This window comes from Micropterus dolomieu, linkage group LG10 (assembly GCF_021292245.1).
Source record: "Micropterus dolomieu isolate WLL.071019.BEF.003 ecotype Adirondacks linkage group LG10, ASM2129224v1, whole genome shotgun sequence".
Lineage (NCBI taxonomy): Eukaryota > Metazoa > Chordata > Actinopteri > Centrarchiformes > Centrarchidae > Micropterus > Micropterus dolomieu.
Genome location: NC_060159.1, coordinates 24869478 through 24887642, shown reverse-complemented (window position 1 = coordinate 24887642; position 18165 = coordinate 24869478). Strand labels below are relative to the sequence as shown.

The window sequence follows — 18165 nt, the reverse complement described above, 5'->3', positions numbered from 1 at the left end:
CATCATAGTGAAACTTATAGCTCCGCCATCCCGTCTGTTTTCTATTTCAACCAACATGCGCTGTTGAAAGTTCAGAAATCAAACATACTCTGCAGCCCATGAGGTGAAATTCAAGCTGACAACAGGTGAACGTGAGAGTGGTTTACCAGTGTGAAGTGTTGCGTGTACTGCCTGCGGGCACCCTGCTCCACTATCAGTTTGAATTAAACGTGTTTAATTGATACTTATGTACACAACTGACACGGTAACACATTACATGATGTATTGTTCCAAGGGAAACACAACTTTAAAATGTCAAAGAACACGTGAGAAAACAGCAGACAGCAATACTCTACTAAATCCTAAACACACACTGATACAACCTGTTGAGTTCCTTCTTAAAGTTTGTTAATCATATCATTCATTTATATTGCTAACTTGTGTTAATTGTACATTGCAAATTCATATGACCATCTGTTTTTTGTGTTTTAAATCTTGGAAAACAGTCACAAGAGTTCGGTGGCTGTGACGTGGGTGTGAAAAGACACAGAGCCTGGTATGAAACTCTTCAAATACAAAAATAGAGAATGTAATATTTAGCCGTCGGGTTAGCGCTCCGATCATATCGTATTAATAGTCAACCAGGTCAGCAATGACTTCACACTAATCTGGATGACCACACTGACCTCTTAAACTTTTCAAATGCCATCGGCCTGCTGAGAGAGAGAGTGTGTGTTTCTGTGTGTTTGTGCCTTTCAACCTACCGTATTTTCTTAATCATCTAATGTTCCAAAAAAAAAACTACAAACAACTACAAACATGTTAGCTCATATTATGCGCAGCTTCACACATAGTAGCATTACCTCAAACTGGAATGTGGATCATGCACACAAACACATTTGTGAAATGATAATCATCACAGGTAGCTTTGGTGGAAGGAGTTGCTCATACCAGCAGAGGGAAAGTATCTGCATGGTTGTTTTGACATTTAATCTGTTACAGTCAGATAAAAGTCTGAAAAAGAAAATCTAAAAAGAGAATCCCTGGCAGAATAAATTATACGGTAAATTACTGGTTGTTAATTGACTCTTTTCTTATTTTTAGTCTTATTCTTTCAATCATTTTTTATTTTTAGTGTTGTTGAGTTTTGTCAGCAACATTTTTTGGCCTGGTGTCCATTGCAAAACAGGTCCAGTCACTGGTGCTATTTGCTCTGGTCCTCACTGGGATTTAAATTTTAACTCAAATCCTGCAGCCATATAAGCACCAGAGCTTGCTGCATATTCAATGTAGCTTCTGTATGTTGTGGTTTATTCTACATATGTAACTGCATTAAGTTAGCTGAGTCCTTAATTTTCAATTCCCAGCTAAGCTGCTTTTACTGTAATTCAGTTTGCAAAGCAGTATTACAGTACATCTGTCTACACATCCCATCTTTGTCTAACAATCATTGCTGACCCTTATTCTAAAGATCCACTGACAAAGCATGGTGTTACAAAATATATCACGAAACAAATACGCTGAAAACCCAGCAGAGGGTTTTCACATGAATCGAAACCAAAACAAAACCAGAACCAAAAACATGAACTGGTGTTCTGGGCGGTGACATACCTTTCATGTCACATACGTAGAGAGATGCAAACAGATAAACTGTGACTTGTACATGTGGGAGGTGCCGCAGGAAATAAAAGCCGTAAATATTTTGTGATTACATACTTTTGATGCCAACTTCTTTGTCTGAGGCTACACAAAACCTGCAAAAATGCATTCATAGCGTCTTGTTTATTAGAAAACGTCTGCATATATACAATTCCAAAATGTCTTTTTATCTTTTGGATCACACTATTTCTGGATAACTGATATAACGTTTGGTGAAGGTCACCTTAAGCAAATGCTAAATCTGGGATTGTTTCAACTTCTTTTGCTGTGAACAGGCATTTCATGTTTGTATAACTCAACGTACATCCTCCCTGTCCCAGATTTCACCTTATCTCTAAACCCTCAACCCGTTAACCTCAGCAACAGGTGGACTTGAGCAGGTGTTTGATAAAGGTTTTCACTGTAAGGCCTGCTGTGTTTCTCAGCAGGGAAACACCATTCGGTCGATAATTAACCTTTTTATGGCTTTCAAACCAAAAGTCATTCTCCTGTCTCCACCTAGTTCAGAATGCAGCAGCTAGGCTTTTTAATGGTTTTAAAAGACGACGTTGCATCACCCCAGTCCTGGCTTCTCTCCAATGGCTTCATGTTAAAGATTTTACTGATTACTTTTAAAACAAGTCTGCGTCTGGCCTGAGGGTGATGCCTTTCTGGCTGTTCCAAAGGCGAGGCTTAAATCCAAAGTTGCTTTTGCAATTGTAAAATGATTGGCCTGCCTAACTGCCTGTCTACCTGCACACCTGCCTACCTGTGCACTCTGCCCGAGCACTCACTGTGCAAGAAAATATGTTTTGGAGGAGTGGCTTTAGAGGCATGGCTGAAGGCAAGTTTTTTTCTCTGGTTGAATTCTTTCTAAATCCAGTTGTCTCTTTATTGCCTTCTTAGTGTCTTGCTTTTGCTTTGTCTGTCAAAGCACTTTGTAAACTCTGTTATTTAAAAGTGCTATATAATTTTTTTTTACTGCCGACTGATCTGCACCTTGACACCCCAGTTATATGACCCTCACACAAACACACCCGCACATTCCTAAATGTGAATTCTTTCCTAAATGAAAAATCAGCACTGAAGTGTTTACATCACAGAGCAAGACACACAGTGAATGAAAACACACACACACACACACACTCGTCACACACTGACAGGAGAAGTGGAAGTTTCTAGATCCGTTGTGGCATATGTCATATTTCCTGTTGTACAATTCATTTCGGGTAAAGCCATGAACACTCATGATACTAACACACAAACTGCCGATTAGTTGATTTTGATATTTCACAATTTCTAAACTCTGCAACATTGTTTCTGAGAAAGGCAAGAAAGTTAACACTTTTGGTTGTAGGTATAAGAAACTGGAAGTTTCTAGATTGCAGTCAGAGTCTTTGAGCTGGAAATGACAAGAAATGATTGATGGGGACGATAAAGAGAGATAAAGTGAAGGCAGAGGAAGAAAGACCTACATTTACTGATTAAGTTATTATTACTAATAATACAGGCAATGGTTTTACTACTAGTTCGTGTCAGCTTTACTGTTTTTGAATTGCCCAGTTTCTTTTCCAATCTAAAGGTGATACCATGCCCAAAGTCTTTCTGTCTTTAAAGTATCAAACACCCCAAAGAAAAGTAGTCATACAAGGTTTGAAAAGAGCAGAAAGAAACAGCTGTGGTCACATATTCAGAGCATATTTTAGGCATATTTTGGTGAAACAAAATATGGTTGTTGGAACATATTGAGCCTGTGGATGAACTGCAGAGAAGACTTTGGTGTTGGAACGATCATGAACTGTGAAAACCAGTGGAACTCACTGCAACTGACATGAATTCAAGAAGAAACTTCAGGAGAAAAGGTAGTACAACTTCTGCTACCAATAAATCTACTACAAGTGAAAGTCATTAAACTGATTATATCTTTAATTGTGAAGCAACTTCAGTATAGTACAGTGCTGCTATTGATGATTGTACCACTGCTACTATAAGCAAAACTACTGCTACTGCTAACACTTGTATAAATAGCATTTCTACCACTAGAATACCACTAATTCTATTTGCCCAAGACATCAAGGCTACTAGTATTATGGTAGTATAGTCGTAGTAGCATACAAAAGCTCAGTATATTGAAAAACTGATACTACTAGTAAAAGAAGTTCTCCTGCCACTACTAATGCCAGTTACTGCAAGTAAATATAATATTTGCACAATTATAAATAGTACATATGCAAACTGCTGTAGCATTTCTCTCACAGCTACCATGTTTTCTAGTAATAATTCCAATAATACGTCTAGTAATATTGATAAAACTCATGTATTTTTAAGGTAGAAATACAACTTCTCACTGTCAGGAAATCCCCTTCTGTCTCAGCGGGTGAGCAAACAAGATTAAGACCTATTAAGCCACAGAAGGGTTGTAGATTAAAGCACTTCACCGCACAGTTCATGAGCAACAATTTTCTTTTTTTCTTTACCTACCTGCAAGCTGATCTTCAGGACAATTTCACTTCTTGGGAAATATCATTTCACCCTTCTAAACAACTTATTAATTCATAAAAATACATCACTTTCAAGTTGAGATGAAGAAAGGAATACAGCCGATCACAGTTCATCCATCTCCCTGTCTCTCTATCCTAACTCATAGTTTTATACGGCGGCTGAAGAGACGTAACCACAGAATAAATAACTGCCGTGTGTCATTGAGCTTGAACAGCATTATTCACTCGTTAGTGTGGAATGTCAGGAATGGAAATCCATGTCAGTGCCGAAACAGGGAGAGAGGACGGATAGCAAGGGAAAGAGGGAGAAGAGATATTACTTGCTTGTTTATGTAATTATTTGTAATATTTAAGCTTTTTGAAATGTTGTTCACATATTTATTGTGAAATTAAAATTAAAGTGTAGGGTGTGGGTGAGAAGAGAGGAGGAAAGAGTCTAAAACATTGAAGAGGGATAAAGTGGAGAGGATGAAAGACTGGAGAGAAGAAGAGAAGAAAGGGACTAAAAAGAAGGAAACAATGGGAAAGGAGGAGGGGATGAAAGGTAAGAAACTGAAGAAGCGAGAAAGAGAGAACGTGACATGATGAAAAGAAGAGAAGAAGGAAAATGAGCATATAGATAAAAAGATAAAAGATAAAGAAAGATAAAAATAGATGGAAAGGGGAGGAAAGAAAAAAGAAAAGGAACAGGGTGAATGAAATGTAGAGAGAGTGAAGAAGAAGAGAAGAGTGAAAAGAAAAAATGGTAAGAGGGAAAGAAAGAAAAAGGGATGGAAAGGATGGAAAAGGAGAGGAGGAGACGATGGACTGAAAAAGAGAACAAGAGGAAGAAGAGGGGAAGAAAGGAAAGAAAAATGAATGAAGGGGAAAACAAATGAAAAAGAGGAGGAAGGAGATGGCCAATAGGGGGTGAGAAATAGCAGGGGTAAGAAAGAAGGAGAAAAGGAAAGATAGATGGATGGAAAGGAAGTGTGGGCAGAAGGAAGATACGATGAAAAGAAAGAAATTCAACAGAAAGATGTGCAAGATAATGATGGAGAGTTCTAAAAAGGACTGAAAAAGAAGAGAAGATGAGAAGGAAAACAGAGAGGAAGGAACAGACTAGGGAGTAGATGGATGAAGCAAGAAAAAAAAGAGAAGGAGGAGAGGAGGAGGGGGAAAGCCTGCCCCGTTATGGCAGAGGAGCTCGGGGTTGCTCAATTGCATCATGGCAGGATAAGCCTGCTATAAATAGGATGACGTCACCCCTCTGCTCTTCCCCCCTCCCCCACCTCCTCCCTCTCTAGTAGCATTCCTGATGCGTCACAGCGCCCCGCCTCCGTCCAGGCACCATAAAAGCGGGTGATGCAACGTAACGGCCAGAAGCGCAACTTTACGCACCGGCAGGAAGAGGAACAGAAGCAGAGGGAAGCGACTCAAAGAGGAGCTTTTATAAGAGGAGCGTTTTTTAACTCCGCATCCAGATCAACTATCCAGTCACTCAAAGCTTTAACAGGTAGGTTGGACATGATTACGGGGATGAGGTATGTTGGGGAACACGGTGTTTTTCAGTGAGGTGTTGTGGTTTTGTTGTCACGGTTAGTGTAGCGGAGAGGTCCCGGTGCGTACTTCTCCGCTCCGCACGTCCCGGGACACTTTGCTAAAACTTCTAAACATGTTTCCATCTGACGGATTAAATTTAAAGAGAAAAGGGTTGGGATGTGTTATTGTAAAGATGTTACTATTTAATGAAGCTATAACACTTGCACGAGATTTTACTGGTCATCAGGTGTGATTTAGATCTCTTCAGCATTATAATAACTCAACAACAATATATAAACTTGCAAAGCCCATTAATAACATTTCTCTAAATAACGGCAAAATGTTTGTGATATATTGTGAGTAAGTGAAGATTTTGAGTTTTAGTCAAATGGAAAACAGTTGTATTAGTAACAAACACTTGGAAATAAAATGACATGAATAATCATTAAGTAGGCTAACAAACGTTTTGGAAATATTAAAGGGAGGATAACATATTAAATATATTCACTTCCTGATTCTATGTATCACATAACTTTTCATGCCTGTATATGAATGTGTTTGTTTTGGTTTTGCTCTCACAGAGCTGATATAAACATGTTAAACATCTTATCAAGCTATCAGTCATAATTCTCCATGAGTCACCCCTCTGTTTAGATAACAAACATCCACACCTATGAATTATTCTCTATAATTTGGTATGGCAGATTTCCAAAAGGTAAATATTTGTTCAAGTTCAGGTGATATAAAGAATCATGTTTGCCTCTGTGACCATAAATTATTCTTCCTCCTTTGCTATGTTGACTTAGATAACACGCAGTCTTGACACTTTAACACACAGCTCATCCTACAAATTCAGTTTTTATATTGTTGTGCAGTAAGATCTGTACTATTATTACTCAGCAAATCCCCTAATATCTCCCCTTTCCATAGTATCTAAATAACTTCTCTGTGGACCATATCGTGCTTGTTTAAACTAACCTTTTTGGGTTTTATTGTATTTTAATACTTTGTTAGCACTTTAATATCTTTAGGCATTAATAGTGTCGTAAATTGTATTATTTGTGGCTGTAGTCTACCTGCAAACTGACCCCTCTACAAATCCTGGTAACTTTAAATGACATGGCAATAATCAGTTGACTCTTGTGTTTCCAGAATGATGCTGCAGCACTCGGGTCCCTCGCTGGCTGACATCAGCTGCTCCGCCTTGGTCCCCTGCCTCTCCCCGCCTGGGACGCTCACCCTGGACGACTTCACCAATTTCACACCCATTGTGAAAGAGGAGCTGCGGCTGGCCATCCAGACCAAGCGGCTGTCCAACGGGCTCAGTGCTGACATAAGCTCCGACGGCGCCAGCTCCAGCTCGGACCGAGCCTCAGAGTACCTTGCCTGTGGATCAGGAGTCAAAAGAGAGGTGAGGCAGCAGTAGTCATCTGTGTTTTCCAAAAGAATAATATATATATATATATGTGTGTGTGTGTGTAGAGAGAGAGGTGAAATATTGACTATTGAAATATTGATTGTTTATATTTCTCTCCGGTTTTCAGGTGACACCTCAGGAGCACGACAGGCGAAAGAGGCGGAGAGAGAGGAACAAAATTGCTGCTGCCAAGTGCCGCAACAAGAAGAAGGAGAAGACAGAGTGTCTGCAGAAGGTAGTGTTTAACTTCTGTCAGTTTTAGAAAGGATATCTGAGCTTGAATGTTTTTGAATCATGTTTTTTCATTGAAACTCCCAGTTTTGTTTGCAAGTTTTGTTTTTGTGTCAAGACTCAGCTCGTACAAATCTTTTCAATGTAAAATCAGCAAACTAAATTTTAACCAAAGCACAATGAAGCTTGCCTAACAAACATCCAAAGTAACATAAAAAGTACAACATTAACAGTTGATTTCTGCTTCTCCCTCTCTCTCTTCCATAGGAATCAGAGAAACTGGAGAGTGTCAACGCGGACCTGAAGGCTCAGATCGAGGAGCTGAAGCAGCAGAAGCAGCAGCTGGTCTACATGCTCAACCTGCACCGGCCGACCTGCATCGTCCGAGCCCAAAACGGACAAACGCCCGAGGACGAGAGGAACCTCTTCATCCAACACATCAAGGAGAGCACCTTACAACTCCACAACCTCACCTCCTCCACCACCACCACCTCCTCCTCTTCCTCCTTGTCCACATCCATCTCCACAGTGGCACCTGTAGATGGTGGATTTCTTTCCCTTGATCACATTCATTGTTCCAGTCACCTATGAACGACCAGGTGTTTTTTGCCACTTAAGACTTGTAATGCTTCCACCCGCTGCCATCGATGTAGCACAGAGAGGCAGGTGGAGCCGCCACATAGACTTATGACCTGAGAATGACAGCGGCGTATAATAAACGCCACCTTTGGATGACTCTCATTCACTGTCCACAAAAGCTGCTATTTGCGGCATAAAGTGTCCTCACCACCTCCCACTCCCTGAAACCGCAGCTGCTGATTGGACAGGAAGTGACATGCCATGGACAGCACCTTGACAAACATTAGAAACAGTCAGGGCCAAGGACAAATGCTAAAGCACTAAAAAACTAAACAAAAACATCAATTGCTTTTTTTTTTTTTTTGAATAGATGAGAGTCTGATTTAATGTCTGATTTTTGTACCAAAGCGTGATTTCAAGGTGATCAAAGGCACATAATTTAACTGTTCACCCACAAAGAAAGTAGACGCAGATTGATCGTGTGAGTGTGTACAGGCATTTGACTGTGTTTGCGCTGCAAGTCACTGACTTTAAAAAAAAACAAAAAAACGTCTGTGCTTAGTGTATGAAAAATAGTATATTTATTAAGTAACTACTGTATGACATGTTATTGCTGTATCAACCCTGTCTGTTTGCCCTTTATCTAACGTGAACTACTAAATTTGCTGCTAATACTAACCACTCAGGACCTACAGCAGAAGTCAATTTCATGGTGTTTGTTTTTTAGTTTTTTTTCATTACCGTACTTCTCAAAAAGTATAAGTACAAGTCAGGTTGTTTGCTATCAGTCAAGGTAGCAGTGGCCATCACAAAAGGGAAATTGCAGGCAGGGTCTAAGTCTACACTTAATAAAAGAGCATAGTAAAAACTACAATGTAATCATATTTACAGATGACACCTTACCTTATTTAACAATTTTAAATTTGTAGCAAACAAAATTGTCTCCCCCAAAAAATGAATATTGTATATAAGTTCACAAGTACACTTTATTTATCACTGTGTCCCCTCTTAAGGTAAACAGAGCTAGTGTTGCTTTGTACATCCTCTGAGACGATGAAGCTACACAAGTACGAGTGTTATTTTTCAGACATGTTGTTTTCTACTTAAAATCTTGTATATTGTATTGAAAGCGCATTAACTCTGTGCTACTATATGTAAACACCGGATGCCTCCTTTGGTCTTGACAGAGCAAAACAAAAAAGATTGTTATTTTTAAAAATGTATTTTATGAAAAACATTTGGTTTGGAAGTTGTGTTCACTAGATATCACTAGCTAGGTATCGGAAGTGTTGCAGCAGCTTTTGGCTGGTCCTTTAACACGCCTGCCTCTGAAGTTATGCATGATGATGTGATATTATACTGTGTTGTGAACTTTATCGGTATCCAGGTTTCAGTTGACTGCCACATATTTCTCAATTCTTCCACTCCTCTTTGCTTTCTCTGATGTGTTGGTTTGGGTTTCTTAGAGTAAAATCAACCCTCAAGAGAAATGTGCTTTATTGCGCAAACAGAAACTAAGGGAGTGTAATGAACGAGAATTAAAAGGCTATCATCTTGTCAAATACTAATCATAGAATCAATCTGATGTCTCCATGAATAGCCATCAATCTGTGAGCAAGACACTTAAACCCTCTTCTTTCTCAATCATTACAATTCACCCTACAGCCAACACGTCAAAAGGGATACGCTGGTTATCAGTATTGGAATAATTGTCAGCAAGTCACAACCCTTCACCATGCCGACTGAACATTGAACATGTTAACATCACCTTATCTGCATAGTAGCGTCTAAGGTTATCTTAAAGGTTTGCCGCTATTGGAGAAAATTTTCAGTTAATGACAGAAGAGTTATCACTTATGTACGAACAGCTCATTACTGCATAGCGATTCCCAGAGAGGACTGAAATTTAATATTTTATGTTTGCATGGTAGAAGTTTCAGAGAAGAAGGTTTATATTGTTTATCATGTGTATTATGTAAGCAAGAAACTTTTGAGAGTTACACGGTTAAACGGATGCAGGCGTCTGCGTGTGTTCATAGTGTGTGTGTTGTTGTTGTGGTTGAAGTTGTCCATTGTCCTGTTGCTAGTTATAGCTAGATAGTTAATAGGCACTAAGTTCGATGGGTATGTATTCTATTGTGCCTGCTTCTACTGGAGCATCATTGCCTAAATTAATAAATTGTAGGCTGTGAGGTACAACTGCTACTACCAATGTGTACTTCCATCTTTGTGATCTGTCAAATTTTGTTTTTGATACTTTGGTAATTAAAAATATGTATTGCAAATTATCTCGTTGTGTTGTTTTAGGAAGTAGTAGTAACACTTTGCTTTTAAAAATGACCCTTCCCATTTGATTCATGTGGAAAATAGTAGTCAATGCACAAAATACTACTCTGTTGATATATAATAATGTTTAGTGCTGTCAAACTAGAGGCCTAAAACTGCATAAAAAAAGGCCTGGACTACTGATTTCATGAAACAATTGTAAATTAAGACATCACAGTTTCTGCAATGAGATCACAGTACATAAACTACATGCTTTGAGTTTCAATGTGTGTACAAAAAAAAATTCATGCTAAATTAGTTTACAATACCACATTTCTATAAGTTATGTAGTCACCAGCTTATAGTTACACTTGTACAATCCAACACATTGAACCCTATCTTTGTGAAGCTTATGATTGATTAAGTTAAGTCTATAACACTGTCAGAAGGTAATTTGATTAAAATTGAAGGTTATTTCTGAGGATGTGTTGTCACATTTGAGTAAATCATACTTAAACATCTTACTAATGTTGTGACCACTTTCTATACAGCTACATCACACATTCTTCATCTAAAAACTATTAACAAAAAAAAATTAAGATAATAGGCTTAAATAATTTATTAGCACCCTGAGCAGCTGTTGACTTCTGTTTTCCTTATCATAACTACACGTACAAGTATATCACTCAGTTACATCAGCAACTACTCTGCTATTTCTAATTAAAAGATATAAGGAAAATATATGAATAGATGTAAAATACATTGGAAAAACATTGTTTGTTCAAGCATACATTCCCAGATAAACACAGGGAAGCAGCTGTCAGAGGATCCCTTTAGGCACTCCATGCTTTTCCCATAAGTAGAAAACTTCATCAACAAGTTCACCTACAAACTTCCTACATGTACTCAGAGCAGCTGTTGGGGCTGAAGAGAGGGACAAGAGTGGACATGTCAGGTGTTCAGAGAGGCAGGGTGTGAGGAGTGTCTCCTGTTCCAGCTTATAGGATACGACTTGTAATCTGTGAAGAGATAAGATCTCAAGCACTGTTCAAATAACAACAAACCCATCCATCCATTTTAATATCACCAGTGCATCTACGAAAATGCGCAACAAACACACTCTGGATGAACATAAATGATTATATAAATATATGATTTACAGCTAATCAGCAAGTACATAACCAGCTTATTGGCCTGCAGCAGTAAACCCCACCCTACTGGCTCACCACAAAGACATTAAAACAAATACTGAGAATTACGTTGATCCAGGTTTGACAGTTTCTGCTTGAAAGTTGACATCTCATGTGGTTTGACCCCACCTGTCTGGTGTGGCAATGAAAACAAACACTAAAATATGTCACCACCCCTGGATAGCATTGAGGTTCTCCATCTTAAATCCTTTAAGATATTGAGGCTTAAAAGTAATTTTAAAAGCATGGGTAAAAGAAGAGAAAAAAGTTAAATGAGCTCCGTCAAAATAGGAGATTTTCACAAAACTATTACTTGTATAAGATCCACATCGACCAAGCTAAAGAGCACTGTGGGGAAGTGGGTGGTATTCTGTTTGCATAAGGGAAATGTCTGCTTTAGTATTTGATACACAGGTATGTTAATTATAACTTATAACATGTACAGTGCCCAAAAGTGACATTTGTCGCAGGGATATTGCATTACATTGTATTCTTTTGAAAACGTTTGTGGTTTGGGCTAAAACTAACCATTAAGAAAACAAGGCTATTTACTCAAATCGAACTACACTGAATGTTTTATTTAGAAGGGTCAGTTGATTCATATTGTTTAACTTACTCATTTACTAGAATCACCATTGTCAAGCAGGGTTGATTGAGGCAGATCTGGTGCAGTTTTTAATCACAGTAATTTAATATAAAAATGAAGGTACAAAGGCTTACGGGAGGATGAGGCAAGCAAAGGTCAAAACCTGAGAAGGCAATTGGGAAAACAGATCAAACAAGAAGCAGGCAAGAAAAGCTCAAACGTAGAAATGACTCACACAGCGAGTTTAAATAACTTCAACAATGAGTTGCAGGTGAGGAGTGGAAGGAGTAGGCCGGGGCACGTTCAGTCTGAAAACGATTTCGGCAGTTTTTCTATGGTTTGGTGTTTGTGTCAGACACCAGCATATTAAAACGGCAGTGCAGTGCGCACTTGCGTACACTACATGGTGTTCAAGGCACCACTGTTTCTGTTTTAAATAAACGTTTATTCTATGTTTTGTTGGGACTGAACGCAGCCCTGGTAACTGCAGGACTAATGAGAGAAGCGGGAATAGGTGTGTAGATGGGCAGGGCAGTTAGGTGATGTCATATTTTCATGGCCCTTTGTTATGTCATAGAAATACTATCTTTGTATCCTTTTTGTAGGGAACATTTTCACTTGTTTAAGCATGACAAACACATACAAACAAATAACACTAATGAAACTATAGTTATATATAGTTTTATCTAATAACATGTATGATAGCACAGGGGTGACTAATGATATTAATGATAGCATAGGTGTAATAATAAACAATTCAAATGTATAGATAAATGTGCCTTTTTTATATCTTATTTTTTCTTGCAAAGGTTTGACTTAATATTGGCTCAACTTACTCTTCTCTGCTCTGTGAAAGAAGAATATGAAAAAGTAGCAAATATTTTCTGGTTATAGTTTGCTTTCAGAGGTGAGCCAAGGTGCAGTTGTCTTTTCTGCAGACTTTAATTACATGGTTAGATGGGAATGCCGGGAGCAGAAACATTGGCGTAATGAACAAAATCTGACATGAAGGTGTTTGTAATGTAAATGAGACTTGTGTTTTTTTGTTTTTATTATGAGAAATCCTGTTGAAACACAACTCCTCTTTTTTTTTCTGGTATCTTTATTCCAAGAATAAGAGGTTTCATCAATGCATTGCTTCAAGGTATGCAGACATGCGTAGTGTTGTTCACAGCTGGGGTAGGCAATCTGTATCAGAAACTTTGCTATATTTGTTGAAATTTGTCTAACTTTTTGGTTCGAACGAACGTCTACCTATACCTGCCTACCTGTGCGCACTCTGCCTGTTAAAAAACAAATGAAAATGAATTGAGGTTTGTTTGCACGATAAGAAAACATGCAATGCAACGTAAATTTCTGAGAAACAAATGTACATTGTCCAAGATTTTGTGTTTCCCTTTAAATAAACCATTCAACCATAAATTAGTGTGGAAAATGTCTCCAGAATGCTGGAAATTAAGTGTTAAATGGTCAAAATCGTCTGGAGGGGGACCCCAGAGAATATTAATTTTAATATTTTCTTGTCTTGTTCTCGGGACCCCAATATTGTGCATTGTCACGTCTGGTGAGCTAAATGTATCACTGGACCCCTAATCTGAACCCTTAAATGTCCCCACCACTTTTCAGCACAAAGTAAAGCCCTTGGGTGGAAGTTTTCAGATGGATACTTTCCAAATCTTGCTGTCTTCTTGCTAATTTCTCCAACGTTACCTACTCTATCTATAAGTCTCAAAAACAGCCCTGGGAGTCTTCATCATGGCAGATCTCATGTGGGCTGTAGACATATTTCACCAGGTGAAGAAGGCCCAGCAGAAACTATGCCTCCTTGGAAAGGTAAACAGTACCACCTCCTACAGGTGCTGCTGGTGAACTTGTACCGTGTCACCATTTTGTGCAATGTCACATTGCACAAATAAAAAAGAAAGATTTTTTGATATGCTGCTATGGTGATGTAGTTTTCTGACTCATTCTTCAAAATCTTACCATTGTCATTCCTATTAAATTAATTGCCCTCATGTTAAACAAACAATTATAATTAAGTTCTATTACAGAACTTTTACGAAAGTTTACAAAAACTGTGTTTCGCTTTGTGAAGAAGTTGGTTCTGACTTTCTGCAGAAGCAGAAGTAAGAAGTTTCAACACAAAGAAGAGTACACTACAGTTTATCCTCGGATCAGCTCGGGGTCATTAATGAGGTCATTGGAAGTTGAGCTGTTGTTCCAGGAAGTGATCCCAGTTTTTACCACTAACTTTGATCACAGTAGTTATACACCAGGATGTTTCTAGCTGTTTTGTCTGTGTTTTGCTGGTTGCGGTCAAATGGTTGGTCATCCTCCAACGTAAGATATCGGTCAATATGGGGTCAAAGTACACACACAGACATCCAGGGGAGGGAGGAGAGGGGAAGACGCTTTGTCATTCTCTCAATTGAGGGAAAAACTGATGCAACTCAGTCACAAGTAGAGGCAAGGTGACTGATGCAACTACTGTGTCATAATCTTTGAACAGCAACATCCTGTGGGCTAAGGTCAAAGGTCATAGCTAAACACACAAGCACATAGATTTGGAAGTATTACCATTTCATCAGATTGATCGCAGTCACCTAAATCGGCAGTTTAATGTCAAGTCTTTGTATATACACAAGGGTTTGACACAATTGCTTACTCATTTTCCACTGAATAAAATAAATAACACTAGAAGAAAGAAATTGGTGAACCATAATCATGATGTATTTTCCATATACAACTATATAAACAACTATTTTATTGTGATATTCATCACTTCATTTTGTTTTGGTGGGTTATGCAGGGCAATAGGGATTGGAACCAAACACAGACAAAACAGGCAGACTGGTGCAGTTCATTGATTTATTGTACATCAGTGTACGAGTCAGGTTCAGGTTGCTCAAAAACAAAAGTAAGATGCACATGTGAATTAAGATGAAATTGCAGAGCGTGAGTGGGAATGAGCTGATTACGAGTCTGCAGGGCTGAGAGAGTGGACACAGGTGAGTAGGGAAGGCCAGGAGTGAGGTTACTTGAACAGGAAAAAAAGTCAGAGGCTATCAGGTGGACACGTAGAGCACAGCAAAGAATGTGCCTGAGGAACCGGGAATGTGACTGGAGGGAGATACAGAGGCAGATTGTGAAACATTTGGCACTTTTCATATCAAAGTGACAACAGCCTTTAAAGAGACAAGGAAGTAAAACAGACAATAAATAAGAAGGAAGCAATTGACATTTAAACGAACAAAGGCTATGAAATTGAAAATCAAAACAATTAGACAGAGTGAAAGCGAGAAATAACAAAGAAGTACAAAATAGGAGCAACAAAAACACAGGCGTGACAAGGAAGTAGACTTATCATGTATTATCATTACAGGGTTTTCAAAGAGTTTTTCTAGGTTAACTGCGAAGTAAAGGGACTCTCGTGGGGAAAACCGATCACAGCTAGAACTTTTGTCTCATACCGTTGAACTGTGGATGAAAGAGCAGATGTGTTTTACAGTTTCAAAGAGATGCATAATTTGTGAGCGTGACTCAGTTATTCAATCAAATAATTTAATTAATATGGTCAGAAATCAGTTGACGTGCAAAAGTGACTTGCAGAAAAACTCCTCATGAGCCACTGATCCAAACCACAACATGATGCAACAAGGCTTGCAAGCTGTTGTTTGCTTCTGTGGTAAAGCTGTAATTAAAACTGCTGCTGTTGCTTCACATTTTTTGTTTTGATGGAACAACAGGAAATATATACAGCATAGGTACCGGTGCTAAGATTGTATAATCACATTAAGATGGCAGTGGATCAGTTGTGTGTATTACAGAAAGAAATGGTAAAAGAAGCAACAAACAAGACGTCCACAGTTGGAATCTGGCTGGGGAGCTTTAGTGTCCTCTCTCCTCTCTCTCGTCATTTCCTTTCACCCATCTTCTTTCTAAAATCAAAATAAAGGCAGAAATGTCCCTAAAGAGCAAGTCGCAACAGTCACACTGAGTAGTAGGGTGACAGGGCAGGTGCTAACTGCAGAAAACCTCCATGTCATTACAGTAAGCATCTCTTACTGGGAGTTCTCAGGGTTGGGTTTGTTACTGATGCTATGCTACATTTTGGGCTCGTAACAAGGTTGTTCATGTGACAAATACTGTCACCCCAAAGGAAATGCATTCCTGACATTCTCCCCACGTTTTTTTTAGATTTTGAGGCAAAACAAACAACTTTTTTTTAAAAGCAGGATGTCAAACTCAACATATTTGTGCTTTGGGGTTGAGAAGCAATGTCTTTAGCCGTCGATTTTAAGCTGAGGTGTTTGTTTGGAGCACACTGAGTATGTGGATGGACAGCAGATAAGTGGACTGCCACCATTGAAGTTTACAGGTTTTCAAAACTCAAAAGAAAGGACTAAAGGTGGGGTGTCACCTTAAACTTAATCTCTTATAAATCAGTCCAGCTGTTTAAAAACAAGATGATGCACAGTAAACACCTGCCTACATGCTGATGTTACAGTTAAACCTCGGTAACCCTGAAAACAATATTGCTGGACTTTACAAATGACTGAAAGTCTAAAGAACTCAACTCTTTTGGGTAGTTTCTAAATACAGTAGACTGTTTATGTTAACTGATATGAAGGGAATCCAATCCAATGATGTTTCGACAACCAGGGAAGGAGTCAAAGAAAATGGAATATTTCAATAAATGTGTGGGCAACTGCCCCATGTACAATGAGATTTTCAAAGAAGTTTACTTCTAACAATTTCCAAGGAAGGTGATTTCACATGAATAATGGGTGTGGTGGGAAACTCTAAGCGTCCAGATACTAAGAAAAGTAGACCAGAGGGGGAAACATGCCACTCAAAGTTCTCGATTTCTCAGTTTTTCTGTGTTATAGAGACTTTGTTTCCTGCATTCTGGTGTCATTTAAAGGTTCAGTGTGTAAGACAAAGGGGAGTCCACTATGTTGAACCACCCCATGTTACACACTTGTAACAGGAGGGTGAGGTGAACATTATTCACTAAACTGCAACAGCATTTTTATGTTAAATACTAATATTCACCAGTTTTCGTTAATTCGTATATTCTTCACCCCTGCCATTTCAAAAGATCACAGATAAAATGCTACTTACTTTTAAAGGGGACCTATTATGCTTGTTCGTATTTTCTGGCATTTCTATAATGTTAGAGTTGTTACACAGATGCTGAAATGAGGGCCTACATGAAGGGAAAGATAGAAAATTATTTTTTTGAACTTTGAACTGAATCATGCAAAGCTGCCATAGACGAGTCACAGAACTACAATATAGGACTGGAAATGCAGCATAACAGGTCTCCTTTAAAACTTTCCATTAGAAATTGGAATTCTTCTATCGAGGATGTCTGAAATTAGTATTACTTTCTCTTAGGATTTTCTATTTCTCCCTCTGTCTCTCACTCACTGAGAAAGACGAGGCGTGAGCAGCTCTCCTTACACACGCCTTAACATTAGATTGCCAGAAGCAGTGTGTGATATCAAAAAGGAAAAAAGGGTGTGAGAATTTATCATAAATCATGGGAAATACTGGAGAATTGTGGCCCCAGGAAACCGGGAATGAAAGGTCTGGGAAACACTTGTTGGAGGATGATGAAATATATTGCATTATTACATTTAGATCATAAAAATGTGTGTTTCATTTCAAAATGAATATGTTGTGAAGTGGCAGGCTAATTCTTTTCAGCTCGTCTACAGTTGTGAAGGCTTTGGAGTTTGACAACCAGTGTGCTAAAATCAAAAATTTTGATTTGGTCCAAACCACAAATATTCTTGAAACCATTAAGATACTACAGGTGTTTGAAACATGATATTATATCATGTTTCAAAGTCTCTCACTCTCTTCGTCTCATGAGCACATAAAGTTGTTTATTGTTATCTTTGACTGTGTGCTTGCACTTTGCTGTTGTATGTGCTCTTGTGTGCTGGGTTTTGTGTGTGCTGTCAATTGTAGTATATTTTGGCACCCTGGCTAAACACCAGCGACCGTTACATTATTAAGAAGGTGTGGTAGATCAAAAACTCCTTGTTCAGATCACAACAAGGTTGTTACATGATTAGGGGGTAATAATAATAATAATTAATTATTAAATGTTTATGATATATGGTCAGCAGCAGACAGAAACTAAACTAAATAAAAATAAGATAAGACCTTTATTGATCTCCCGTAAGGAAAATTCAGGTTGACAAAACAGAGTAATGTAAAAGAACAAAATACAATAGGAGTGGAATC

The 18165-nt window shown here is 38.5% G+C and overlaps 1 protein-coding gene across 1 annotated transcript; it reads left to right on the top strand.

The window, feature by feature from the left end:
• The first annotated feature begins 5474 nt into the window (after nucleotides 1–5474).
• On the top strand, nucleotides 5475–10151 carry atf3 (activating transcription factor 3). Its single transcript, XM_046061609.1, has 4 exons — nucleotides 5475–5613; nucleotides 6792–7050; nucleotides 7184–7291; nucleotides 7555–10151. The coding sequence occupies exons 2-4, from the start codon at nucleotides 6793–6795 to the stop codon at nucleotides 7876–7878; spliced, it is 690 nt and encodes a 229-aa protein (XP_045917565.1). The 5' UTR covers nucleotides 5475–5613; nucleotide 6792; the 3' UTR covers nucleotides 7879–10151.
• The last annotated feature ends 8014 nt before the right edge of the window (nucleotides 10152–18165 follow it).

Bases quoted from the DNA above. Each gene is read 5' to 3' on its own strand.
- atf3 (XM_046061609.1), top strand. From the start codon at position 6,793: ATGATGCTGCAGCACTCGGGTCCCTCGCTGGCTGACATCAGCTGCTCC. The intron at 7,051-7,183 runs GTGAGGCAGCAG...TCCGGTTTTCAG, and splicing joins GATCAGGAGTCAAAAGAGAG to GTGACACCTCAGGAGCACGA. The intron at 7,292-7,554 runs GTAGTGTTTAAC...TCTCTTCCATAG, and splicing joins AGACAGAGTGTCTGCAGAAG to GAATCAGAGAAACTGGAGAG.